The 27,995-nt window shown below is 39.0% G+C and overlaps 2 protein-coding genes across 2 annotated transcripts; both read right to left on the bottom strand.

Annotated features, from left to right (window-relative positions):
- Window positions 1-72: 72 nt before the first annotated feature.
- Window positions 73-26,865, bottom strand: LOC125883755 (asialoglycoprotein receptor 1-like). Its single transcript, XM_049568293.1, has 7 exons — window positions 26,714-26,865; window positions 4,263-4,356; window positions 3,068-3,154; window positions 2,618-2,860; window positions 1,211-1,374; window positions 990-1,102; window positions 73-322 (listed from the first exon to the last, which is right to left on the bottom strand). Exons 2-7 carry the CDS (start codon window positions 4,342-4,344, stop codon window positions 73-75), a joined length of 939 nt encoding a protein of 312 aa, XP_049424250.1. The 5' UTR covers window positions 4,345-4,356; window positions 26,714-26,865.
- On the bottom strand, window positions 13,520-20,132 carry LOC125884939 (C-type lectin domain family 4 member E-like). The gene is made up of 4 exons (XM_049570243.1): window positions 19,864-20,132; window positions 15,776-15,939; window positions 15,533-15,645; window positions 13,520-14,007 (listed from the first exon to the last, which is right to left on the bottom strand). Exons 1-4 carry the CDS (start codon window positions 19,952-19,954, stop codon window positions 13,821-13,823), a joined length of 555 nt encoding a protein of 184 aa, XP_049426200.1. The 5' UTR covers window positions 19,955-20,132; the 3' UTR covers window positions 13,520-13,820.
- Window positions 26,866-27,995: the final 1,130 nt, after the last annotated feature.

The following is a 27,995-nucleotide window of genomic DNA, read 5'->3' as shown; positions in this document are numbered from 1 at the left end:
TAAGTCATTTGCACGTGCATGTCCATGTCCAAACACATAATAATATGCTCCTGAGCAGTGGTGTCGCCCAGTTTATTGCATCTCTGGGAGCATCTCTCTCTCAGCCTCTCTCTCTAGCTCTAGATTTCTTTCTCTCTTTTTATCCTGCTCAACCATGGACACATTACGCACACGTGGACACAGCTCTCTCTCACACAGCCAGCGACGCTGGACTCGACAGGGGGCGTCATTCCAGTTGGCCTGGACTGGGTTGAGGTGATACATCTCCACACAGTCCTCTACCTTAGTGGGACTGCGATCCGGCTGTCCAGACTGCCAAAACCTAAATGACAGCACAGTGATGAAGGTCAGAGAGATATAGATTGAATATTCATGTTAGATGACTGGACTGATACCAGTTTGTGTAACACTATAACATCATAGGGGCCTTTGTGACCATTCAACCAGATGGTTTAGAGTAATATTAATATATATACATATGTTTCTCATGCCAAAACTGAAATGGGTGTTTTTGTCAAGGCCGTGTCCCATCTCTGTGTGTCACCTTGGACCCAGTTCCCCCTTTTGGTAGGTTTTCTCTCTCCTGTTGGTTCTATTAAAGTTAATCACATTTTGAGTTGGGTCTAATTATCCTCAAGACAATTTGCACTGGGTCCAAATGGAAGATTTAAATGCCCAACTGAAGCAAAACAAACAAAGAAAAATATAGGAAAAAGTGAATTACAATTCATGTTATATGTAGCCTTTTTCCATTCTGTGCAGGAGGAGGAACAGATAGTCTGTCTCATGTACTTCTTTCAGAACAAAGGGATAGTTTCAGCCTATATGTCACAAAGTTATTTTCATTAGATCAGACCAGATAAGGTCTCTTTAAAAAAATGGTCAGTTTCAGATCTAGTCTAAAATTTTAGACCTGTGAAGATCTCTTAACCAGTTCTAATTTACTCGGCCTGCCCAGCATAAAACTACAGAGTTATTTTAAATCTTACGATTTGGTCAGCTCAGATCCATCCACCCATGTCCACCTGTTGGTCCCTTTTGTGTCACTAAGACCGATCCAGAACAAAAGGTCAGCATCCCCATCCAGACGGTACAAGGCCCTCTGTTGATTGAGATCACATGTAATTATGACTTCAAAAGTTCTCCTTCGACCTCAAGAACTGCAAACACTCATGCAATCAGACTCAGTCACAGATTTACTGTACTGTACCTGCTCCTGTTCGCTGTTGATCACCACCAGGTCAGCATCTTTACTCTGACAGTATTTCCTGCTGTCCTCCCACGTCCTCTTCTCAGTGGAGAGGAAATAACATCTGGAGTTAATCTCACTCCAATCTGCAGGACACTGCTGAGAGGACACACAACCACTCGGCACTGGAGGATGAAATAAACAAACAGCGCATCACAAATTAGGAGGATTTGAATTTGAATTGAGGAATTGAATGGGGAGCTGTAAATACAAATAAGACTCTGAATTTGACAATTAATGTAATCTGAAGACAAAAAATATAGATATGATATTGTCTATCTGTGACTTTAAAACACTAATTGTAATTAGCACCTACAATATCTAACAGACTGTAACTACAACTGTACAGTGATCAGTTGTAAAGATATATTCACAGGGTCACTGCTGGTCATTTGAGTGCCCTGAGTGTTATTGCTTTGTTGTGCCTGAATGGCCTTAAACTGGGAGAGTTAATGCAATATGTATGATTATGACTGATGATGATGATATTGGCTTTTTGGATGCCCCCTCTGGCACTAGAGCCTTCAGCACAGCACATGTGCGTACCCGGAGCAATTCCTTACATGTGGTGACTCCAGATGCTGCTATCTGAAAAGACCCTGCAAATCAATATTTGTCCCTAAAACACAGCCAAAAATGTTAAAGCTTTCATATTTGTGGTCTAAATGGAAAAGGTTATTCAAAAAGTAAGAAGAAGAAAAAACCTTCACTTAACAAGAGAGTTGATGCTTTTGATCTCTGCTTGCAACAACAATAGTTTCTTTGTAACTACAAGAAGTGCTGGGTCATTAGGTGGAGATGCCACCATGACCAAACTGACAAGAAAGAGGAAGAAGTGAAGAGGACCTAAAGTTAAAGGGGAACTACGCCCAGTTTCAAAAATCATATATGTTATTCCGATGGTCCAAGACAGTCTAAAAGTCTAAAAAATATTAGTAAGCTCTTTTCCTAAATCCAAAAGGTACAGTGCTAAAACTCAAATCTGTGATGCCATAGGATATAAAGTCATAGAGCAGGTCATAAATGTTCCCGACCATTCCAAACGTACATTTTGTGTTTCAGAAATGCAAACACTGTGATAGGATAAAGCTCGTTTGAGTATAAAAAAGAAATCAAACATATTGTGAGTTCACAAAATCAGGCTCCCATTCATTGTCTATGGAGCAGCTCTAGACTCTATGACATCTCAAGTTGAAGAATTTCTTCCCTGGTTTCTTACTTTGAGAAAGAGAGTAGCTCACATTCACAAAGATTGATTTAACTTATCTAGGCCATATAAATAACATATTGGAATTCTAAATATTCTTAATATACTTGTGGGTGGTGTTTCTCTTTAAGGTCAGAAACCTTAACCTGATTTGTTCTCACCCCCCAGCCTCTGTTTCAGCCTGTCCCTCTCCTCCTCCACGTTCCTCAACCTGTTGGTGAGGTCATTGTTTCTGTTCTGAAGCTCGTTTTTCTCTGCAGTCAAGGCGTTGAACCTCTCTTGCAATCCGTTGCAGTGGTCAGGCCTCTTTCCCTCACAGTCCTTTGGCACCATCTTTGTATTGTTCTGGACACAAAAATGAGTTGTGTTGCAGTCCGAGTGGGTTGATTCCTTGCTCGATGACACTGAGAGTATGAAAAAATATGTGCATTTAAAATGTTTTTAATTGATTATTAATTGAAATCAAAAAAATGTTTTGTTTGACAGCAAATTGTGAAAAAAGGCAATATGTCCAATTACATCACTGTGTGTGTATTTGTAATATTGTGGTATTGTCTGCACAACTGTGTTAGCAAATTTCAAGTTACACAATGCAAAGAAAGCACCCTCACCTGTAAGGCGTAGAGAAACATTGAGAATGACTTGTACAATGCACAGCACGCCAAAGCCGAGGAAAAGCAGTTGACAGAGTCTTCTCCCTGCAAAATCAACGGAGTGTGTGTGTGTGTGTGTGTAATTGATTGATTGATTGATTGATCAAAAGTGTATTTTTCAGGCCAATCATCTTCGCGCATAACTTGAAGACATTTCTTTCAGACGTAACGAATTAGACAACATTTAGACAACATGAAACAGAGCAAACAGATTCTGGCAACAATTAAATCATAGGCAACTGGACTTTGATTTTGTCTAGAAGACGTTTCGCCTCTTATCCAAGCGGCTTCATCAGTTCTCAACGCATCGGTCTGACTAGTCCTCACTAGTCTGACAAACAGTGGAGTAAGACTCAGGTTTTTAACCTCTATGGAGGTGTACACCCACCACCCTCATAAGACAATACTTCGTTAGTGGAGTTTCGCTGGACCATTGTTTGGGTCAGGTGAGTCACACTAGTGAACGACAGTCGTTAGGAGTGAGTGGGGCCACTGGTGAGCAACAGTCGTTAGGCATGATGTGTGGTTACCAGTGAACGACTGTCGTTGTGCAAACAGAGCGTGCTGAGACGCGGTGCGCAGCCGAGTAGTGCACACAGAGAAAAATGGTTGGATGTGGTTGTTAACACATCATAAATAATGACACCTATGCTCTATAGCTTTGAAGTAACCTTTACTATATAAGGTTTCACAAAGGTAAAATGGCAATCATTAGCATGCTAATGATTCGGATTGCTAAATTTTCTGACAATTTGGGTGTCATTTTTGAAGCTTTGGCCATCGTCTCTGTCAGGTGTTACTCCCAGATTAGCCGCTGACATGATGTTTAATGGGGCAAGAAACACGACCGATAATCTGACAGGTTGTAAACTGGTTAACAGTTTTGCCAGCTTTGGTTTTTTTGTTCCTCTTCAGGAGATGGTTGAGTGAGCTTTAAATGAACTTGGTGAGTGCACTGTTGTCATGACTGAGGGTCTCTGGCAAAAGCTTTAAAAAACAAGTAATAAACCAGATACCACCTTCAGTGTTGAAACGCACTCATTGAATAAAGAGGTGTTGCTTCTTGTAAGTCAATTAAAATGGTCAAGTTTTCAAACAGCTATTGCACACACAGCTGCAAACACATATCCAATAAAATAATTTGTGTTATTACCTGTTGGATATCCATCCCCACTGCGTTTCTGCTCACGTCTTGGTCTCTCATTAACATAATCCGCTACCTCCATTTGCTGCATCGTCCTGGTTGCCTTAATATTCAGAGAAGTCTGATCAGTGAACTCTGTGTTCCCTCTTTGTGTGTGTGTCTTCGTCAAGTGTGAGCTAATAAACCCATTACTACACCGTGAACAGATTTAGAACAGGTCAAATAGAGGAAGAAACAATTATGTGGAAACAGAACATATGGCACACTGAAATCTGTTTCACTTCAAAGACTGAAAGAATACACTAGTTATAATTTGATGATTTAAGGCTTTAGGTATGTGCCACTTCTTCATCTTCACTTCTTTATCTTCTTGCATCTATGGGAAAAGTAAGAGATGGGGGTGTGTTTGAATATTGTACTGCGGCTATTTTTGTTTATTTCTTCATTTATTTGTATTAAAATAATTCAAAATAAAATAATTAAGATATGAAATAAAGCAAGCGTGAGACGGAGTATCAGAATATGAAGACAGAGAAAACAAATCACTTAATGGCATACATACTGTTAAACTGTACATGTAACACACTTTATGTCACTTCGACTGTTGCGCAGCACCAAATGAACTGTGAAATATCTCAACAGTCACACACACTACACAGGGAACTGATACAGAAATATGTGTAGACTCTTTTTTTTTAAATCAGGTTTCAAAATAACAAAACTACAGAGGAATAAAAAGAGTCCACAAAATGCCTTCAATGTAAATGTTAAGAATAAAATTGAGCACAAAAAGTGATCTAAATTAAGTACAGTATGTAAATGCACCTCAGATTGACATTTTACAGATCACTGTGTAGATCAGAAATTATATCTATATAAAAATCTACAGTTAGTGAAACAACAACTGAACAGCGGTGTAGTCAGGATTACCTACATGTTCATTACCTACATAGCTCTCTATCTATCATCACTGAAAGTTGGGTGTGTTGGGTATGTGATGCTCTCATTCATTAATGATTTCACTTCCTATTGAGCTGAACTGTGGGCCACGCCCTTGCAGCCTGGATGCACCAGGTTGAATGCCCCTCCCAGCCTGAAGGCTCAAGGCTGAGTGCCCCAGGTGGTTTGCTAGTCATCTGGGTTTGGAGTCACAGAATCACTACAAAGCAGCAGTGGGAACAAGCAGCTGGTGAGCTTTCATGCATTGTCTGTTGTTTGTAGCATTGTTTGCAGCCCATTGTTTGCAAGTCACTTTAATGATCTGATTAAGAACTATAAATATTAATGGTTAAAATAATGTAGGATAAATATAATTAAAAATGCTGTCATGGTAGTTAAACGCAGTTAAGACTGTGATGCATTTAAAAATCATGTGAGTTAAATACAATTAAAGTGTGAGCATTTAGATCTATCTTAAAAAGCTGTTAGTTTTGTATAGTTAAGATCATGAAGTCAAATCGAATTCCACACTAAGAATGTATTTAATGTGCTTACTGTATTTAACATAATTACTTAAAATATTGCTCTATTATTTGTTACTTATTCACAAGGTTTATTTCTGCTTATTTAAAAATTCAAGTCTCTGACGTGTTTCACTGAATGTGATTATCTTGCTTTTCATTTTCTTAAAGTGGTGTTTGTTTGTGTTTAAAGGTTTTTCACCTGGTTATTCACCATTGCATCAAACTTCTAAATAAAAGAAAGAAGAAAAAGAGAGCAAAAGAGTGATGAGTGGAGTCCTGTGAAGTCTTCCTGAAATTAGCTGCCTTTTCAAGTGGGGGAGTTTTGCACACTGACACTTTGCAACAGTGAGGGCACTTGACACTTCCTTTCACACTCTGTTAGTCTGACGTCTATTTATAAAAATACGCTCTGAGAACTTCCTCCTCTTCTTTCTTTTGAATTGCAAGTCTTGGTGGGGTTATAGTCTCTGGAGTCTGTCCACAGCTCTGGGGAAAAAAATGTTCTGTAGCCTTTTTGTGTGTGTGATGGGGGCCCTCTGTCTGCCCATGGCAAGGGTGGTGAAGAGATGGTGTCCGGGGTCCAATCCAGTCCAATCCACTTTATTTATATAGCACAATTTTAACAAACACACGGTTTCCAAAGTGCTGCACAACAAGCTAAAACACAATAAATAAGAATAAGATCAAAAAGATAAAATACACAATAAAAAAGATAAAAGCAATAAAATAGTGTGTGGGCGTGAGGTGTCTGACCTTATGTATGTGGCCTGTGTGAGAAGACGGCCTGAGTGGATGTCACAAAGGTTTGGTAGGGGGAAGCTCATGATCCTCTCAGCCATCTTGACAACCCGCTCCAGATGTTTCTTTTCGGCTGCAGTGCAGCCAGAGCACCACACGGTATAGCAGTATGTTATTATAATCTCAATTCTACAGTGGTAAAAGCGGATCAGAAGTTTCTGAGGAAGCCTGTTACGTTTCAGGGTCCTCAGAAAAAATATCCTTTGATGGGCTCTTTTGATGATGTGGGAGGTGTTAAGACTCCAGATCTGGTCCTCAGCTATGTGCACCAGGAACTTAAAGCTTGAAACCCTCTCTACCTTTTCCCATAATGTACTGTCCACTGTGATGAGTTATGAAAATCGCTCCCCATGGGCTGTGTTTCATTATTGTTTGATATGAGTCCCACTATGGTTGTCTCATCTGTGAATTTGATAATGCGGTTGGTGTTGTGGGAGGGAGTGCAGTCGTGGGTAAAAAGCGAGTAGAGGGCTGGACGGAGGACGCAACCTTGGGGGATGCCAGTGTTGAGAATGATGGTGGAGGAGTTGGGGTGGCCGATCCTGATGTGCTGGGGTCTGTTTGTAAGAGAGTCCTTAATCCACTGATGGAGATGGGCTCCCAGACCGAGTGTTTGCAGTTTGTTGATCACTTTATTTGGATTGATGGAGTTGAATGCCAAGCTGTAATCAATGAACAGCATCCTGACATAACTTGGGATTTTCTGGGTGTGTGAGGAATGTGTGTAGTGTGATGGAGATGGCATCATAAGTGGATCTAAAAAAAAACACTGGTCCGAACTTTGGCAGCAGTGTTGGGAATTTTTATTATCACTTCAAGCTCTGTGATGATGTTTTTATTTTCAAAATAGTGATAATGTGACTGTTGATTTAAAAAGGCTCAGAAGGGCCCAGACGTCACATAAGCAACCCTTCTGCAGTGAAATGTTTAACACCTAATGTGATGGTTTATCAGTAATTTCTTGTTTCAAGACGTATGAGAATGTTTGACACAAAAGTATATAGGTATAAGTATATATATAAAAGACAGCATATAAGACACCCTACAGTCTTCAGCCTTACAAACTGTTTTCACTTTGTCACTGCATCACTTTAGCTACTCCTGTAGTATTATTTCTCCCAAAGAATAGTTTCATTGTGTCTCACATAGACCAAGCGATGAAACTCATCTTTCCAGTCATTGATATTCTCACCTTGCTGCTGTGATGCAACTGTTTGATGTGGTCGAGTCTTCTACTTTGCCATTTAAAACTTCTCACAGTTGCCATTTCCAGAGGCAAACGTATTCAGACTCACAGCCAGTCACATGGACTGCCAGATTGTTGTGATTATTTCTAATGTGTTATTTCATGTGTTTTGTATGCTGGGATAGATGACATTCTTGTGATGACAGTCCCAAGAGATACTGTCACAGGCAAAAATTGACAAAGCTAGTTATTCTTTCAGTATTGCTCTAAAAAAGAATAAAAAGGAATGGGGAAAAAATGACTTGGATCTTGAGGAGCTTCAGTGTTTATTCACGGACAAACTGAAACCTACACTACACGTTTACTACGTGACAATGTAGGAAAACTTTACTGCTAATTTCCTCTCTGCTCCGATTTCAAACAGCTGTCTGCTCCGAGGACATTTTTCGTTCTCTCTCTGTCACTCAACCACAGGCTGTGAAGCGAGGTGGCTTCTTCTGTTCGACAGGTACGACTTTGAAACGGGTCATTCTCAGAAGCTCATTATCTGAGAACTTCCCACCAGTGACGGCAAGTTCTTTAATCAGCCGCCACGGGACACACAGGTCAAATGGACGATGCTAGTGGGTCCATAGCCCTCAGGGAGTCAATTCGGCTAGGCCAGTTGCCGCCATGGGCCCCTATGTAGCCTAGAACCCAAATTTATCTGTTAATGATAGAAATAGGTCTTAAATTTTTGTTGAATACAAGTTAATCTCTGCTCACTGGCCTTGTCCCTGACCTGAAGGCAACGTATGAGCCCTGAGATTATCGAGCTTTGGGAAGGGCAGAGGGGCGGAGGGGGGCCTTCTTATTTGACATTTCCACTATCCTGATCACATGAAGGACCTGACGATCTTTTGAGTGTCACCCGGACAGAGGTATCTTTTCGAGAAAAGATGTGTTGTCTGTTCAGTGTTAAGCCAGGACGGAGATGCTACACATGGAGTCCCTCACAGGCAATAACCTGCCAAAGCTGCCTCCGTCTTCAATAACCCTTCGGAAGATTTCAGTTACTCAGATCTCAAATGGATCAATTTTGTTTGATAGGTTTTGTTCACGCCTCGTAATTTGATCACTAGCTTGTGGTCACCCATTACCCCAATAGGATTAATTTATCGCATGGTGACTCATAGTAATCGTTTTAATTTTTATTTTATTAACCCTTAACCCTGGGAACCTAACAGCTATAAGGTTCCACCGTGCTCAGCCCTCTTTGTAAGCCAGGGGAAGGCCCCTATGCAGGTTATCCTCCCCTGAGGTGTAGAGTAGCCTATAGGGTGTGTGTGGATCTGTATCAGTTGCGTACCGTCGTGTGAGATGTGCTGGAACTTACCTCGGGGGCTCAACAGTGAGTTCCTGGGTGATGATGATAATCATTTTTGCAAGAAATAATAATCCGAGGAGAAGTATTCCAAGTTGTCACTTGATTTTTATTCCCTCAATAATGTTTTTCTTACATGGTATGAATAATCCAAGAAAAGGTAAGAATCAACCTCAATCAAAGAATAAGGGTTATTTCATCGATACGTTTTGTAAACCCAAATGACATGAAAAGATCAAAAAGTATGAAAATGAAAAAAACGGAATATTTCTTTAAAACAGAATTTTGTAAATCCACACAAACTCATTTTTTGTAAATCCACAAGATGTGAGAGAATAAAAAATAAATAAATAAATAAATAAATAAAAGAAAGGTAAAAAATTATGAACTGGTCTGGATTGGTTTATAAACCCTCAAATTTGGGCTGGATTATTACTAAATTTTGAGTAGTTTTTAAAATTCTACCTGCTCTGGGGTCCTTTCTATACTCAGGGTCCGTTCGCAGTCAGCTTTCACCAGTTAAGAGTTTCACATGGGAAGCTAGAAGATTCAGTCTATTGCTCAGTCTCCTGCCAGAGACTAAGGGTAGAAAAAAAATCGTGGTTCAGTGTGACAAGGGCTCCGCAGCCTCCCAAAAGTCAGCCCTGAACATCAAAAATCTTCTCTTTTTATACCATTTCAAGCCCAGTTCTTTATGACACGGCGCAGAGTTTTTTAATAAACTCAAAATACAATTGGCTGTTGGTCATCAAAAAAACTTGGGTAGTTTGATTCATATGCCAACGGACAGCAGCTCAACCTGGGTACTTTCCCACCTGCTGCGGTCTGCTTCAAAACATTGTGTGCGGGCTTCAACACCCATACCCACACACCCACCCACACAGACACACACACACACACACACACACACACTTACACAAACACATATAGCTTTAAGTGCTGGTGTATGAGTCACAAGCGAGCCATCAAAATAAAACATGGTAAACATTAAAGTATATAGACTCAGTGAAATAATACTCATGTAAAATAAAAATAAAAGCATTTTAAAAGCTGTTTTCTATTTGTTTTGATTCCCTCCTGACGGCATTCATCTTGGGCCTGTGTATCTACCTTCTGTGTCTACCTTCCTTTGATGTACAATGCAATACACAACGACACAGTGCAACTATGAATGCATTACAGGCACCCCTTCAACGCTTAAACAAGTACATTAATATGTCAGTACTTATAGCCAGCAAACGTATGAGACCATAAAACTTAATAAGGTAAAAGTAATAAATAAAATTTAATCATAAATTAAAAAAATGTAAGGGTATGGCGGCAACACTTCGCAAGATGCTTAGTGGAACCGTAAGATCAAAGGATAATCTTTATGAACCAAACACGTAGCCCACTCTTAGACGATAGTGTGGGCACATTTCTTATCGGATGTTATCCTCCTTGAGCTGTTGTGGCTTTTATTTTTTTAAATTGTTCCCTCTTTGTGGGTTTAAACATAATAGCTTATGAAGGCCAGGTTATGGTCTGAAGCCTGTGAAAGCTCCATTCGCCGGCCGCAATTTAATACGAGGCACCGCTTCTAAATCAAGCCATTGTAAAAGCCAGTACGTGTTCTATGAACATGAATGCATGTCAGCATACAGTATGTGTAACTGTGTGTGTGTGTGTGTGTGTGTGTGTGTGTGTGTGTGTGTGTGTGTGTATGTGTTCAGTATGTGAATGTTTACATATCATCATATGCCTGGCCCCATATGCAGCTTTCCTACTCTGGCAAATGGTGACGTATTAGTTAATGCTAATTCTTTCAATACTGTTCACAACACAGTCCTCTACCCTGGTAGGACTGCGATCCAGCTGGCCAGACTGCTAAAATCTAAATGACAGCGCAGTGACAGAGGTCAGAAAGATGCTGTTTAAATATTCATGTTAGATTACTGGACTGGTACCTGACCCTTTTCCTCCACAGTGTTGGTGTTCCCTGACTTATTGGGTCTATTATGTAAGGTCAATTCAAATTGATTTTCATTATGCATTTAGTCATGTGTGTACGTGAGTGAGTATGTGTGTGTGAGTGTCTAATCTCGCAAAATACTGTACCAATCAGCCTAATATTTTGTGTGCACATTCATGCCTGTATTCTCAAAATTTGGTCTCACTTTGAACTGCAGCATCTGCAAATTAGTTCTTTAACCAAAACGTCATGACTCCCTAACATGAGGCACAATACAACACCAATACATCACCTTTTCCCTTATTTTGGTGCCATCTTGACTGTGAGGAAGCAGGTTTTGTTCAGTCTGCTGCACGGCTTCATACCACGCGTTTTAGAAGTGGAGTATTTTGCCTGCCTGATTTTGTGGACTTGGAGATTTTGTTGGTCATTTTAACTTTATAGTTGTGCTTCTACCATAAATAAGTAAGAAAGGTATGTCGTTAAATGGTTCTTCCTTTGTCTCCTTCAACTGTGTTTATTATTGTAATTTCCTACTTTCTTGTGCTGTAGCCTAAGTTAATACCATTCAAAGTCCAGTTCTGAACAATAATGATCAAATATCTGTGGCTGTTACTTATTAAATGTACATTCATCCTCATAATTCCTGGTAATTGTCTACGTTCAATCAGTCAGTCTGGTTGGGCAGCAAGTTTCTGCACTGTACTGAGTTGTTCTTACTACTTGTGACATGAATTTCCATGCCACATTAAAATCAAACAGAGACAGAAAAAAAGTGAAGTGTTGTATTGCATTTCATCCTCATCCACTAGAGGGCAGCTCAAATCTGTCAACTGTAAATGCTTGACATTAAGTCTCCCATCCCCTGCCATCACAGGTCGCTTAAAAAAATTGTTCTCTTTTAGATTCTGTCCCCACATTTTGAACCTGGGATTATCTTTAAAGTTTAGCACTTATTAGAAAGGCCTTACGATTTGATCAGTGCAGAGCCATCCACCCACCCATTTCCCTTTATTATAGGCAGTAGTACTATGACTAACTAAAAAAAAAAAAAAACAAAAAAACCTCACCTCCAATGGGACCTGAGGCTGTGACCATATAAGTTCATCATTGACCAAAGAGGATCCAGGAAAAGCTATATGACTGAATTATGATTAAACAGGCAAAGTGAGCTACTGCCCCAAAATGACCTCTCTTTGACCCACTCTCTGTGCGCCACACCAACCAGTGCTCTTGTGATGAATACTATCAGCCCATGTCAGCTACTATAAAACTGAAATTGAATTGTCAAGATAATTCAGGTTCTCTCATAGTTTTACAAAATATTTGTTAAATAGTGGTGCACATTCCTGAATAAACTGACAGTACTTTGTCCTAACTTGATTCGTTCCAGTGAACCCGGGGCTTTTTTCTAGTTGGCAGTTCAGCCATGAACGTTACCATCAGAGCATCTACACTATGAAGTGACCACAGTTACTTTTTGTCAGTATTTCATGGTGCAACAGCTGGTTATCTTGTGTTTTCTGAGATATCTACACCAAAGTAAAGAGAGATGTGCTGCATTGAAGCAGAGCAGCTACCATGTAAACCTGCATTATAAACGTTTCTGTAGCAGAATCGTGTCAGAACGACAGTAAAGCTACTTTCCTTTCCTGTATTTCCTGAGATTTTTTTTTAAGTAGGCTACTTTACTTAAGTAATTTTTTTAAGCAAATACTTTAGTACTTTTACTTAAGTAATATTTTGACTAAGCTACTTTTACTTGTATTGGAGTAATATTTGACAAGGAGTATCTGTACTTTTTCCTCAAGTAGTGAAGTTGAGTACTCTGTCCACCTCTGCTTACACATGTGTGCAGCACCAAATGAACTGTGAAATATCTCAACAGTCACACACATTACACAGAAAACGGGTACAGAAATATGTGTGCACTTTTTTACATCAAAATAACAAAACTACAGAGGAATAAAGTATCCATAAAAGGCCTCAAATGTAAATTTAATTGATAAAATTGAGCACAAAAAGTGATAAAAAAAAAAAAAGTGTGAAACTAACAACTGAACTGTGTTGTCGTCAGGATTACCTACATGTAGATGAAACTACCATAGCACAACTAATTAACCGTTGTTGGCACTATATGTTCCTGTATCCAGAGTGAATGTACCTCATATAGAACCATCAACAAAAGTTGAGTGTGTTGGGTATGTGATGCTCTCGTGGTTTCAAATGCTTTACATTCATTAATAATTTTGCTCCCTTTAACACTGTGTTAGTCTGACGTCTGAAGTCTGAAAATTGGTTCTGAGAACTTCCTCTTCTTCTTCCTTTTAAATTGCAAGTCTTGGTTGTAATTTATGACCATGGCAGAGGACTGAGGAATGGAAAAACTCTAATTCAAGTGATAAAAGACCTGACAAAAAAAGTTTTTTGGGAGGTGCAGTGTTTATTCATGGACAAACTGAAACCTACACAGTACATTTACAAGTCCTTGACGACTTCAGCACATCTCTCTCTCTCTCTCTCTCTCTCTCTCTCTCTCTCTCTCTCTCTCAGTTAAATTCCATTCAATAACCTTTATTGTAATGACCTTTTATATGTGTTGTCAAAGTCCATTTACAATCTAAGACAGTGACAATTCAGAAACAATTTGTATTATTACAAAATCAAAGAGATACATTTTAAAGGAGAAAGATATGTATTAAGTGAAGGAGTATAAAAAACGCAGAGTGTGATCTGTGATGAGTTGAACTATATGTTGTTATGTTGGTTGTCTCTTAGGCTGTGATGGCCCTCTCTGTCTCTCTCTCTAGCTCTCTCTCGCTTTCTCAATTTCACACGGTCGTGGATATGTGTCCCTCTCACACAGCCAGCGCCGCTGGGCTCCACAGGGGGCGTCATTCCAGTTGGCCTGGACTGGGTTGCGGTGATACATCTCTACACAGTCCTCTACATTGTTGGGACCACCATGATCCGGCTGTCCAGACTGCCAAAACCTAAATGACAGCACAGTCATGAAGGTCAGAGAGATGCTGTTTAAAAATCCATGTTAGGTTACTGGACTGATACCAGTTAGTGTAACACTTTAACATCCTGGGGGCCTTTGTAATAAATAGATGTAATTCTCATAGCCAAACTGAAATGAGTGTTTTGCTGACATGTCTTATGCTTACGTAAAGTTCCGTGTCTGACCCAATTCCATCTTTTCCCCCTCCACAGTGTTGGTGTTCCCTCTCTTCTCAGGTCTGTCAAGGCTAATCGCTTAACCAAATTGATTTCAGTATCTCTCCACAGGTGTAAATCTAGTAGGGATCATGCATTTGGTCATGTGTGTGAGTGTGTGTGTGTGTGTGTGTGTGTGTGTGTGTGTGTGTGTGTGTGTGTGTGTGTGTGTGTGATTGTGTGCTTCTGCAGTTAATCTCACAAACTAGTGGATTCTTTTGTGTGCAGGTATATGACTGTTTGCTCAAGGACCTCTTGTGGATGCGGTAATTTAAAATTGTTGGAAAGCCTGTTTTATTAAGTGTTACAAACCGTCACTGACTGCTGACTTCGCACTCCTCTTAACCGGCTGGCGGGGACTGCAGATTCCCTGGAAATTGACTGGATTCGGACATGTTCCTCTGCCTGTTGCTGCTCCCTCTCTCTCCTCGTCCGCTCTTCAATTTCAGTGAGTACTGCTTCCGTGTACGTCCGTGTACTCAGTGTTCAAATAAATACAGGAGGTCATCAAATTCAAATGGCTCATCCAGATCCAGTTGGTCAGCAACAGGCAGAGCAACATGTCCGAATCCAGCTAAAGGTAAACACAGACGTTCATTTCTCCTTTCCGTTATGTTGTTGGATAATTATACTAACAATCCGAGCCTATCAGCGTGAAAAAAATGCACTTTTAGTGGACGTATTCTGACGTTGTTTGGCGCTGTCTGAGTGCCCTATTATTTAATATAGCGCGCACTCACGGGCTGCAGGCAGGTCAGCCCGAGCTTCATACTGGAGAAATTTAAAATATTGAACATCCTGTCACTCATTTAGACAAAAGTAGAATGGAAAATAGGGCCCAGGTTGAAAAAAAACATTAGTTCCCCTTTAAGCCTTACCTATTCTTTTGCAGGCCAGATTTTACCTTTGGCTCAAAAACTGACACTGATAGAAACATTTGTTCTGATATTGAAACAGAGCATTGCAGATTGACCCAATACTCGATATATTATGATCCACTAAAGTTAGGCACATAACGAGATGAATAAATCACTATTTTCTTTATTATCGGCACCATCTTGACTATAAGTTAGCCTGGACCCACGGCCACAGCTGCACTGTGTTCTTGCTGCGACCGGTGTTGTTCCGTCTCCCCAGGACATTTTAGAGATGGAAAACAATATCCATGTCTAATTCCTGTTCATTTTAAGTACCCACCCCCTGTAAGATCAGTTCTCTGAAAAAAATTGGTCTTTTTTAGATACTGATACTGGACCTATGAAGATCTTTACAGCCTAGCACTACATCTAAAAGCCTTACGGTTCGGTCAGTGCAGATCCATCCACCCATTTCCATCTGTTGGTCCCAGCTGTGTCTTTCAGTCCGATCCAGAACAAGAGATCAGCATTCCCATCCAGACGGTACAAGGCCCTCTGTTGATTTTGATAGAAAATGTAAGCATAACTTTAACATAAAGAATGGTGTACACACACACACACACACACACACACACACACACACACACACACAAGCAAACTCAGTCACAGATTTACTGTACTGTACCTGCTCCTGTTCGCTGTTGATCACCACCAGGTCAGCATATTTACTCTGACAGTATTTCCTGCTTTCCTCCCAAGTCTTCTCCTCAGTGGAGAGGAAATAACATCTGGAGTTAATCTCACTCCAATCTGCAGGACACTGCTGGGAGGACACACAACCACTTGGCACTGGAGAATGAAATCAACAAACAGCGCATCACAAATTAGACTCTGAGGAATTGAATGGGGAGCTGTAAATACAAATAAGACTCTGAATTTGACAATTAATGTAATCTGAAGTCAATAAATATTAATGTTATTGTCTATCTGTGACTATGAAACACTAATTGTAATTAGCACATACAGTACATAACAGACTGTAACTACAACTGTACAGTGATCAGTTGTAAAGATATATTCACAGAGTCACTGCTGGTCATTTGAGTGCCCTGAGTGTTATTGCTTTGTTGTGCCTGAATGGCCTTAAACTGGAAGAGTTAATGCAATACGTATGATTATGACTGATGATTATGGATTACTGTTAATTTATTTTGTTGATCTGTTCTGTACGACATCTATTGCACATCTGTCCGTCCTGGAAGAGGGATCCCTCCTCAGTTGTTCTTCCTGAGGTTTCTCCCATTTTTTCCCTGTTAAAGGTTTTTTTGGGGGGGAGTTTTTCCTTATCCGCTGTGAGGGTCCTAAGGACAGAGGGATGTCGTATGCTGTAAAGCCCAGTGAAGCAAATTGTGATTTGTGATATTGGGCTTTATAAATAAAATTGATTAATTGATGATGATGATGATATTGGCTTTTTGGATGCCCCCTCTGGCACTAGAGCCTTCAGCACAGCACATGTGCGTACCCGGAGCAATTCCTTACATGTGGTGACTCCAGATGTTGCTATCTGAAAAGACCCTGCAAATCAATATTTGTCCCTAAAACACAGCCAAAAATGTTAAAGCTTTCATATTTGTGGTCTAAATGGAAAAGGTTATTCAAAAAGTAAGAAGAAGAAAAAACCTTCACTTAACAAGAAAGTTGATGCTTTTGATCTCTGCTTGCAACAACAATAGTTTCTTTGTAACCACAAGAAGTACTGGGTCATTAGGTGGAGATGCCACCATGACCAAACTGACAAGAAAGAGGAAGAAGTGAAGAGGACCTAAAGTTAAAGGGGAACTACGCCCAGTTTCAAAAATCATATATGTTATTCCGATGGTCCAAGACAGTCTAAAAGTCTAAAAAATATTAGTAAGCTCTTTTCCTAAATCCAAAAGGTACAGTGCTAAAACTCAAATCTGTGATGCCATAGGATATAAAGTCATAAAGCAGGTCATAAATGTTCCCGACCATTCTGAATGTACATTTTGTGTTTCAGAAATGCGAACACTACGATAGCATAAAGCTTGTTTGAGTATAAAAAAGAAAACAAACATACTGTGAGTTCACAAAATCAGGCTCCCATTCATTGTCTATGGAGCAGCTCTAGACTCTATGACATCTCAAGTTGAAGAAAGTCTTCCCTGGTTTCTGGCTTTGAGAGTATGGGGTGCCATTTGTAAATTGGCTGACGCTGAAAATAACATCAACATTTTGCCACATTTAGCTTCAAACAATGTTTAAAAAAGTGTTGTGAATTTTTTAACATCACCTTTTACCACATTTACAGCAATATTTGTTAACTTAGAAATATATTAAATAGTTAAATCTAAATATTAAATGTGGCACCTAAATGTTAAATGTTAAATCTAAATATTAAATCTAAATGCTAAATCTAAATCTAAATATTAAATGTGGCACCTAAATGTTAAATGTTAAATCTAAATATTAAATCTAAATGCTAAATCTAAATCTAAATATTAAATGTAAATCTGAATCTAAATGTTAAATCTAAATGCTAAATATAAATCTAAATGTTAAATGTTAAATCTAAATGTTCTGGGTGAAACTAAATATTTAGCTAATATGCAAATTCACACTGCCAGTCACCGGAAGTACCAAAATAAAAGCTCGAGATGGTCAGACTGTGTTTATAGAATCAAATAACGAATTAAAACCAACTTATTGGGGGAAATGGACACTTGAACATACATTAGCGTGATAATAACTACCTAAAATAACAAGAAACGTGTTTGGAGAAATTTTATTTGACGTGTACTTTGAGTTGTTAGTGTCCCTTCGGAGGGAATCACCTTGTTGTTTACAAATACTTCCGGGTAGAAAACTAGCGGAGTTTAGCTACATATATATATGCATATCTCACATTTTTCACGTCACTATATCACCGTTTAGACTAATCTGGTGTTTGTAAAGTCTATAAACACTATGACTGAACAAACATTACTATCACGTTCTGAAATTAATAACATGGTTATCGTAGATTAGCGGGGCTAACCGTTAGCTGTTAGCCCCATTAGTGGTGTCTGTAATGACTCATTAACTCTAAACGGTCCGTGAAAAAAAAATATTTTTTTCCAGCGGATGTCTTAGTTACAACATGATTGAGCTAACTGGAGTAGTTTCATGTCATATCCAACAACGGGAGGCTTTTAACAGATGACATCCTGATAGCTTTGCTGCTGCTGCAGCCACTGATGCTTTCTAGACATCGTGATTTCCCAAAACTGAATAAATACCACACATTGCAACACAAAACTGCTTTGCTAGCTCAATCATGTTGTAACTAAGACATCCGCTGGAAAAAATATTTTTTTCACGGACCATTTAAGAGTTAATGAGTCATTACAGACACTGCTAATGGTGCTAAGAGCTAACGGTTGTTAGCCCCTCTGAAGGGACACTAACAACTCAAAGTACACGTCAAATAAAATTTCTCCAAACATGTTTTTTGTTATTTTAGGTAGTTATTATCACGCTAATGTATGTTCAAGTTTTTATTTCCCCCGATAAGTTGGTTTTAATTCGTTATTTGATTCTATAAACACAGTCTGACCATCTCGAGCTTTTATTTTGGTACTTCCGGTGACTGGCAGTGTGAATTTGCATATTAGCTAAATATTTAGTTTCACCCAGAACATTTAGATTTAACATTTAACATTTAGATTTATATTTAGCATTTAGATTTAACATTTAGATTTAGATTTAGACTTAATATTTAGATTTAGATTTAGCATTTAGATTTAACATTTAGATTTAGATTTAATATTTAGATTTAATGTTTAACATTTAGGTGCCACAATTAATATTTAGATTTAACATTTATATTTATATTTATATTTAGCATTTAGATTTAGATTTAATATTTAGATTTAGATTTAGCATTTAGATTTAACATTTAGATTTAGATTTAATATTTAGATTTAATGTTTAACATTTAGGTGCCACAATTAATATTTAGATTTAACTTTTATATTTATATTTATATTTAGCATTTAGATTTAGATTTAGATTTAATATTTAGATTTAGATTTAGCATTTAGATTTAGATTTAATATTTAGATTTAATGTTTAACATTTAGGTGCCACAATTAATATTTAGATTTAACTATTTAATATATTTTTAAGTTAACAAATATTGCTGTAAATGTGGTAAAAGGTGACATTAAAAAAATTCACAATACTTTTTTAAACATTGTTTGAAGCTAAATGTGGCAAAATGTTGATGTTATTTTCAGCGTGAGACACTTTACAAACGGCACCCCATATGAGAGAGAGTAGCTCATGTTCACAAAGATTGATTTAACTTAATTTTAACTTAACTTAACTTTAACTTGTGGGTGGTGTTTCTCTTTAAGGTCAGAAACCTTAACCTGATTTGTTCTCACCCCCCAGCCTCTGTTTCAGCCTGTCCCTCTCCTCCTCCACGTTCCTAACCTGTTGGTGAGGTCATTGTTTCTGTTCTGAAGCTCGTTTTTCTCTGCAGTCAAGGCGTTGAGCCTTTCTTGCAATCTGTTGCAGTGGTCAAGCCTCTTTCCCTCACAGTCCTTTGGCACCATCTTTGTATTATTCTGGTCACAAAAATGAGTTGTGTTGTGAAAAAAGCAATATGTCCAATTACATCAGAGTGTGTGTATTTGTAATATTGTGGTATTGTCTGCACAACTGTGTTAGCAAATTTCAAGTTACACAATGCAAAGAAAGTGTCCTCACCTGTAAGGTGTAGAAAAACATTGAGAATGGTGTAGAAACATAAATTTAAAGGTCTGGAGCTGGGCCAGAAAGCTTGCGACCTTGTTCCCATCTTCTCGAACAAACTTTCTTTGTTGTTTCTATTAGATAATCAAAAACTCAAATACTCAGAGGTAAAAAATCACTGGAGACACGCAGAATCAGATGCAACTGAGTTTAATGTGCTTGCAGGCAACAAACACATCACAACTCAATCAGTCAAGCTCCGGAGCAGGACTGGAATTTCTTTGTCTGCACTCGTTTTTATTTGTGAAGATTTCTGCTGAGTCATCTTTTTCTTAATCCTTCCCACTTGGTTCTGATCGTAACGGTGTCACATTTCTCTGTTCTCCCCTGCTGGCTAATTCTTTACTTGCACTCGTTCATAATAGTATCCCCTCTCTCCTTTTCTCCCTTGGAGCCAATTCCACCGTGTAATGTTTTTCTGGCTTTTTCTAAGCCCGCCTCCTCTTGGGTCATATCAGGACAAGCTGGAATTTCCACTAACTTTCCACCAGTGTTTCTGAGCCCATCCTCATGCTATTTTTAGAAATGATGCACAGTGAGTCCTAGGTACCACAATGCTTAAGTGCTCAACAAGTGTATGTGTGTGTCATAGGAATACATGAAATAATAAACTAGTCTGTGTCTTGTGAGTTGCACAGAGTACATTGCTTCAACACGTATCTTTAAAGCTAAACTTAAAGGTACAGTATAAACACTACAATAAATCAGTACATTACACTACAATGGCTTGTACAATGCACAGCACGCCAAAGGTGAGGAAAAGCAGCTGACAGAGTCTTCTCCCTGCAAAATCAACAGTGTGAGTGTGTGTGTGTGTGTGTGTGTGTGTGTGTGTGTGTGTGTGTGTGTAATTGATTAATTGATCAAAAGTGTATTTTTCATCATCAGTCATCTTCACACATAACTTGAAGACATTTCTTTTAGACGTAACGACAACATTAAACAGAGCAAACAGAGCGTGCTGAGACGCGGTGCGCAGCCGAGTAGCGCACACAGAGAAAAATGGTTGGATGTGGTTGTTAACACATCATAAATAATGACATCTATGCTCTATAGCTTTGAAGTAACCTTTACTATATAAGGTTTCACAAAGGTAAAATGGCAATCATTAGCATGCTAATGATTCGGATTGCTAAATTTTCTGACAACTTGGGTGTCATTTTTGAAGCTTTGGCCATCGTCTCTGTCAGGTGTTACTCCCAGATTAGCCGCTGACATGATGTTTAATGGGGCAAGAAACACGACTGATAATCTGACAGGTTGTAAACTGGTTAACAGTTTTGCCAGCTTTGGTTTTTTTGTTCCTCTTCAGGAGATGGTTGAGTGAGCTTTAAATGAACTTGGTGAGTGCACTGTTGTCATGACTGAGGGTCTCTGGCAAAAGCTTTAAAAAACAAGTAATAAACCAGATACCACCTTCAGTGTTGAAACGCACTCATTGAATAAAGAGGTGTTGCTTCTCGTAAGTCAATTAAAATGGTCAAGTTTTCAAACAGCTATTGCACACACAGCTGCAAACACATATCCAATAAAATAATTTGTGTTATTACCTGTTGGATATCCATCCCACTGCGTTTCTGCTCACGTCTTGGTCTCTCATTAACATAATCCGCTACCTCCATTTGCTGCATCGTCCTGGTTGCCTTAATATTCAGAGAAGTCTGATCAGTGAACTCTGTGTTCCCTCTTTGTGTGTGTCTTCGTCAAGTGTGAGCTAATAAACCCATTACTACACCGTGAACAGATTTAGAACAGGTCAAATAGAGGAAGAAACAATTATGTGGAAACAGAACATATGGCACACTGAAATCTGTTTCACTTCAAAGACTGAAAGAATACACTAGTTATAATTTGATGATTTAAGGCTTTAGGTATGTGCCACTTCTTCATCTTCACTTCTTTATCTTCTTGCATCTATGGGAAAAGTAAGAGATGGGGGTGTGTTTGAATATTTTACTGCGGCTATTTTTGTTTATTTCTTCATTTATTTGTATTAAAATAATTCAAAATAAAATAATTAAGATATGAAATAAAGCAAGCGTGAGACGGAGTATCAGAATATGAAGACAGAGAAAACAAATCACTTAATGGCATACATACTGTTAAACTGTACATGTAACACACTTTATGTCACTTCGACAGTTGCGCAGCACCAAATGAACTGTGAAATATCTCAACAGTCACACACACTACACAGGGAACTGATACAGAAATATGTGTAGACTCTTTTTTTTTAAATCAGGTTTCAAAATAACAAAACTGCAGAGGAATAAAAAGAGTCCACAAAATGCCTTCAATGTAAATGTTAAGAATAAAATTGAGCACAAAAAGTGATCTAAATTAAGTACAGTATGTAAATGCACCTCAGATTGACATTTTACAGATCACTGTGTAGATCAGAAATTATATCTATATAAAAATCTACAGTTAGTGAAACAACAACTGAACAGCGGTGTAGTCAGGATTACTTACATAGCTCTCTATCTATCATCACTGAAAGTTGGGTGTGTTGGGTATGTGATGCTCTCATTCATTAATGATTTCACTTCCTATTGAGCTGAACTGTGGGCCACGCCCTTCCAGCCTGGATGCACCAGGTTGAATGCCCCTCCCAGCCTGAAGGCTCAAGGCTGAGTGCCCCAGGTGGTTTGCTAGTCATCTGGGTTTGGAGTCACAGAATCACTACAAAGCAGCAGTGGGAACAAGCAGCCGGTGAGCTTTCATGCATTGTCTGTTGTTTGTAGCATTGTTTGCAGCCCATTGTTTGCAAGTCACTTTAATGATCTGATTAAGAACTATAAATATTAATGGTTAAAATAATGTAGGATAAATATAATTAAAAATGCTGTCATGGTAGTTAAACGCAGTTAAGACTGTGATGCATTTAAAAATCATGTGAGTTAAATACAATTAAAGTGTGAGCATTTAGATCTATCTTAAAAAAGCTGTTAGTTTTGTATAGTTAAGATCATGAAGTCAAATCGAATTCCACACTAAGAATGTATCTAATGTGCTTACTGTATTTAACATAATTACTTAAAATATTGCTCTATTATTTGTTACTTATTCACAAGGTTTATTTCTGCTTATTTAAAAATTCAAGTCTCTGACGTGTTTCACTGAATGTGATTATCTTGCTTTTCATTTTCTTAAAGTGGTGTTTGTTTGTGTTTAAAGGTTTTTCACCTGGTTATTCACCATTGCATCAAACTTCTAAATAAAAGAAAGAAGAAAAGAGAGCAAAAGAGTGATGAGTGGAGTCCTGTGAAGTCTTCCTGAAATTAGCTGCCTTTTCAAGTGGGGGAGTTTTGCACACTGACACTTTGCAACAGTGAGGGCACTTGACACTTCCTTTCACACTCTGTTAGTCTGACGTCTATTTACAAAAATACGCTCTGAGAACTTCCTCCTCTTCTTTCTTTTGAATTGCAAGTCTTGGTGGGGTTATAGTCTCTGGAGTCTGTCCACAGCTCTGGGGAATAAATTGTTCTGTAGCCTTTTTGTGTGTGTGATGGGGGCCCTCCGTCTGCCCATGGCAAGGGTGGTGAAGAGATGGTGTCCGGGGTCCAATCCAGTCCAATCCACTTTATTTATATAGCACAATTTTAACAAACACACGGTTTCCAAAGTGCTGCACAACAAGCTAAAACACAATAAATAAGAATACGATCAAAAAGATAAAATACACAATAAAAAAGATAAAAGCAATAAAATAGTGTGTGGGCGTGAGGTGTCTGACCTTATGTATGTGGCCTGTGTGAGAAGACGGCCTGAGTGGATGTCACAAAGGTTTGGTAGGGGGAAGCTCATGATCCTCTCAGCCATCTTGACAACCCGCTCCAGATGTTTCTTTTCGGCTGCAGTGCAGCCAGAGCACCACACGGTATAGCAGTATGTTATTATAATCTCAATTCTACAGTGGTAAAAGCGGATCAGAAGTTTCTGAGGAAGCCTGTTACGTTTCAGGGTCCTCAGAAAAAATATCCTTTGATGGGCTCTTTTGATGATGTGGGAGGTGTTAAGACTCCAGATCTGGTCCTCAGCTATGTGCACCAGGAACTTAAAGCTTGAAACCCTCTCTACCTTTTCCCATAATGTACTGTCCACTGTGATGAGTTATGAAAAGTACGCTCCCCATGGGCTGTGTTTCATTATTGTTTGATATGAGTCCCACTATGGTTGTCTCATCTGTGAATTTGATAATGCGGTTGGTGTTGTGGGAGGGAGTGCAGTCGTGGGTAAAAAGCGAGTAGAGGGCTGGACGGAGGACGCAACCTTGGGGGATGCCAGTGTTGAGAATGATGGTGGAGGAGTTGGGGTGGCGATCCTGATGTGCTGGGGTCTGTTTGTAAGAGAGTCCTTAATCCACTGATGGAGATGGGCTCCCAGACCGAGTGTTTGCAGTTTGTTGATCACTTTATTTGGATTGATGGAGTTGAATGCCAAGCTGTAATCAATGAACAGCATCCTGACATAACTTGGGATTTTCTGGGTGTGTGAGGAATGTGTGTAGTGTGATGGAGATGGCATCATAAGTGGATCTAAAAAAACTGGTCCGAACTTTGGCAGCAGTGTTGGGAATTTTTATTATCACTTCAAGCTCTGTGATGATGTTTTTATTTTCAAAATAGTGATAATGTGACTGTTGATTTAAAAAGGCTCAGAAGGGCCCAGACGTCACATAAGCAACCCTTCTGCAGTGAAATGTTTAACACCTAATGTGATGGTTTATCAGTAATTTCTTGTTTCAAGACGTATGAGAATGTTTGACACAAAAGTATATAGGTATAAGTATATATATAAAAGACAGCATATAAGACACCCTACAGTCTTCAGCCTTACAAACTGTTTTCACTTTGTCACTGCATCACTTTAGTTTTTGCTACTCCTGTAGTATTATTTCTCCCAAAGAATAGTTTCATTGTGTCTCACATAGACCAAGCGATGAAACTCATCTTTCCAGTCATTGATATTCTCACCTTGCTGCTGTGATGCAACTGTTTGATGTGGTCGAGTCTTCTACTTTGCCATTTAAAACTTCTCACAGTTGCCATTTCCAGAGGCAAACGTATTCAGACTCACAGCCAGTCACATGGACTGCCAGATTGTTGTGATTATTTCTAATGTGTTATTTCATGTGTTTTGTATGCTGGGATAGATGACATTCTTGTGATGACAGTCCCAAGAGATACTGTCACAGGCAAAATTGACAAAGCTAGTTATTCTTTCAGTATTGCTCTAAAAAGAATAAAAGGAATGGGGAAAAAATGACTTGGATCTTGAGGAGCTTCAGTGTTTATTCACGGACAAACTGAAACCTACACTACACGTTTACTACGTGACAATGTAGGAAAACTTTACTGCTAATTTCCTCTCTGCTCCGATTTCAAACAGCTGTCTGCTCCGAGGACATTTTTCGTTCTCTCTCTGTCACTCAACCACAGACTGTGAAGCGAGGTGACTTCTTCTGTTCAACAGGTACGACTTTGAAACGGGTCATTCTCAGAAGCTCATTATCTGAGAACTTCCCACCAATGACGGCAAGTTCTTTAATCAGCCGCCACGGGACACAGGTCAAATGGACGATGCTAGTGGGTCCATAGCCCTCAGGGAGTCAATTTGGCTAGGCCAGTTGCCGCCATGGGCCCCTATGTAGCCTAGAACTCAAATTTATCTGTTAATGATAGAAATAGGTCTTAAATTTTTGCTGAATACAAGTTAATCTCTGCTCACTGGCCTTGTCCCTGACCTGAAGGCAATGTATGAGCCCTGAGATTATCGAGCTTTGGGAAGGGCAGAGGGGCGGAGGGGGGCCTTCTTATTTGACATTTCCACTATCCTGATCACATGAAGGACCTGACGATCTTTTGAGTGTCACCCGGACAGAGGTATCTTTTCGAGAAAAGATGTGTTGTCTGTTCAGTGTTAAGCCAGGACGGAGACGCTACACATGGAGTCCCTCACAGGCAATAACCTGCCAAAGCTGCCTCCGTCTTCAATAACCCTTCGGAAGATTTCAGTTACTCAGATCTCAAATGGATCAATTTTGTTTGATAGGTTTTGTTCACACCTCGTAATTTGGTCACTAGCTTGTGGTCACCCATTACCCCAATAGGATTAATTTATCGCATGGTGACTCATAGTAATCGTTTTAATTTTTATTTTATTAACCCTTAACCCTGGGAACCTAACAGCTATAAGGTTCCACCGTGCTCAGCCCTCTTTGTAAGCCAGGGGAAGGCCCCTATGCAGGTTATCCTCCCCTGAGGTGTAGAGTAGCCTATAGGGTGTGTGTGGATCTGTATCAGTTGCGTACCGTCGTGTGAGATGTGCTGGAACTTACCTCGGGGGCTCAACAGTGAGTTCCTGGGTGATGATGATAATGATAATCATTTTTGCAAGAAATAATAATCCGAGGAGAAGTATTCCAAGTTGTCACTTGATTTTTATTCCCTCAATAATGTTTTTCTTACATGGTATGAATAATCCAAGAAAAGGTAAGAATCAACCTCAATCAAAGAATAAGGGTTATTTCATCGATACGTTTTGTAAACCCAAATGACATGAAAAGATCAAAAAGGATGAAAATGAAAAAATGGAATATTTCTTTAAAACAGAATTTTGTAAATCCACACAAACTCATTTTTTGTAAATCCACAAGATGTGAGAGAATAAAAAATAAATAAATAAATAAATAAATAAATAAAAGAAAGGTAAAAAATTATGAACTGGTCTGGATTGGTTTATAAACCCTCAAATTTGGGCTGGATTATTACTAAATTTTGAGTAGTTTTTAAAATTCTACCTGCTCTGGGGTCCTTTCTATACTCAGGGTCCGTTCGCAGTCAGCTTTCACCAGTTAAGAGTTTCACATGGGAAGCTAGAAGATTCAGTCTATTGCTCAGTCTCCTGCCAGAGACTAAGGGTAGAAAAAAAATCGTGGTTCAGTGTGACAAGGGCTCCGCAGCCTCCCAAAAAGTCAGCCCTGAACATCAAAAATCTTCTCTTTTTATACCATTTCAAGCCCAGTTCTTTATGACACGGCGCAGAGTTTTTTTTTAATAAACTCAAAATACAATTGGCTGTTGGTCATCAAAAAAACTTGGGTAGTTTGATTCATATGCCAACGGACAGCAGCTCAACCTGGGTACTTTCCCACCTGCTGCGGTCTGCTTCAAAACATTGTGTGCGGGCTTCAACACCCATACCCACACACCCACCCACACAGACACACACACACACACACACACACACACTTACACAAACACATATAGCTTTAAGTGCTGGTGTATGAGTCACAAGCGAGCCATCAAAATAAAACATGGTAAACATTAAAGTATATAGACTCAGTGAAATAATACTCATGTAAAATAAAAATAAAAGCATTTTAAAAGCAGTTTTCTATTTGTTTTGATTCCCTCCTGACGGCATTCATCTTGGGCCTGTGTATCTACCTTCTGTGTCTACCTTCCTTTGATGTACAATGCAATACACAACAACACAGTGCAACTATGAATGCATTACAGGCACCCCTTCAACGCTTAAACAAGTACATTAATATGTCAGTACTTATAGCCAGCAAACGTATGAGACCATAAAACTTAATAAGGTAAAAGTAATAAATAAAATTTAATCATAAATTAAAAAAACGTAAGGGTATGGCGGCAACACTTCGCAAGATGCTTAGTGGAACCGTAAGATCAAAGGATAATCCTTATGAACCAAACACGTAGCCCACTCTTAGACGATAGTGTGGGCACATTTCTTATCGGATGTTATCCTCCTTGAGCTGTTGTGGCTTTTATTTTTTTATTTTTTTAAATTGTTCCCTCTTTGGGGGTTTAAACATAATAGCTTATGAAGGCCAGGTTATGGTCTGAAGCCTGTGAAAGCTCCATTCGCCGGCCGCAATTTAATACGAGGCACCGCTTCTAAATCAAGCCATTGTAAAAGCCAGTACGTGTTCTATGAACATGAATGCATGTCAGCATACAGTATGTGTAACTGTGTGTGTGTGTGTGTGTGTGTGTGTGTGTGTGTGTGTGTGTATGTGTTCAGTATGTGAATGTTTACATATCATCATATGC

Source organism: Epinephelus fuscoguttatus, linkage group LG3 (genome assembly GCF_011397635.1).
Source record: "Epinephelus fuscoguttatus linkage group LG3, E.fuscoguttatus.final_Chr_v1".
NCBI lineage: Eukaryota > Metazoa > Chordata > Actinopteri > Perciformes > Serranidae > Epinephelus > Epinephelus fuscoguttatus.
Note: the sequence above shows the minus strand (reverse complement) of the source record. Positions and strands in the feature narration are given on the sequence as shown.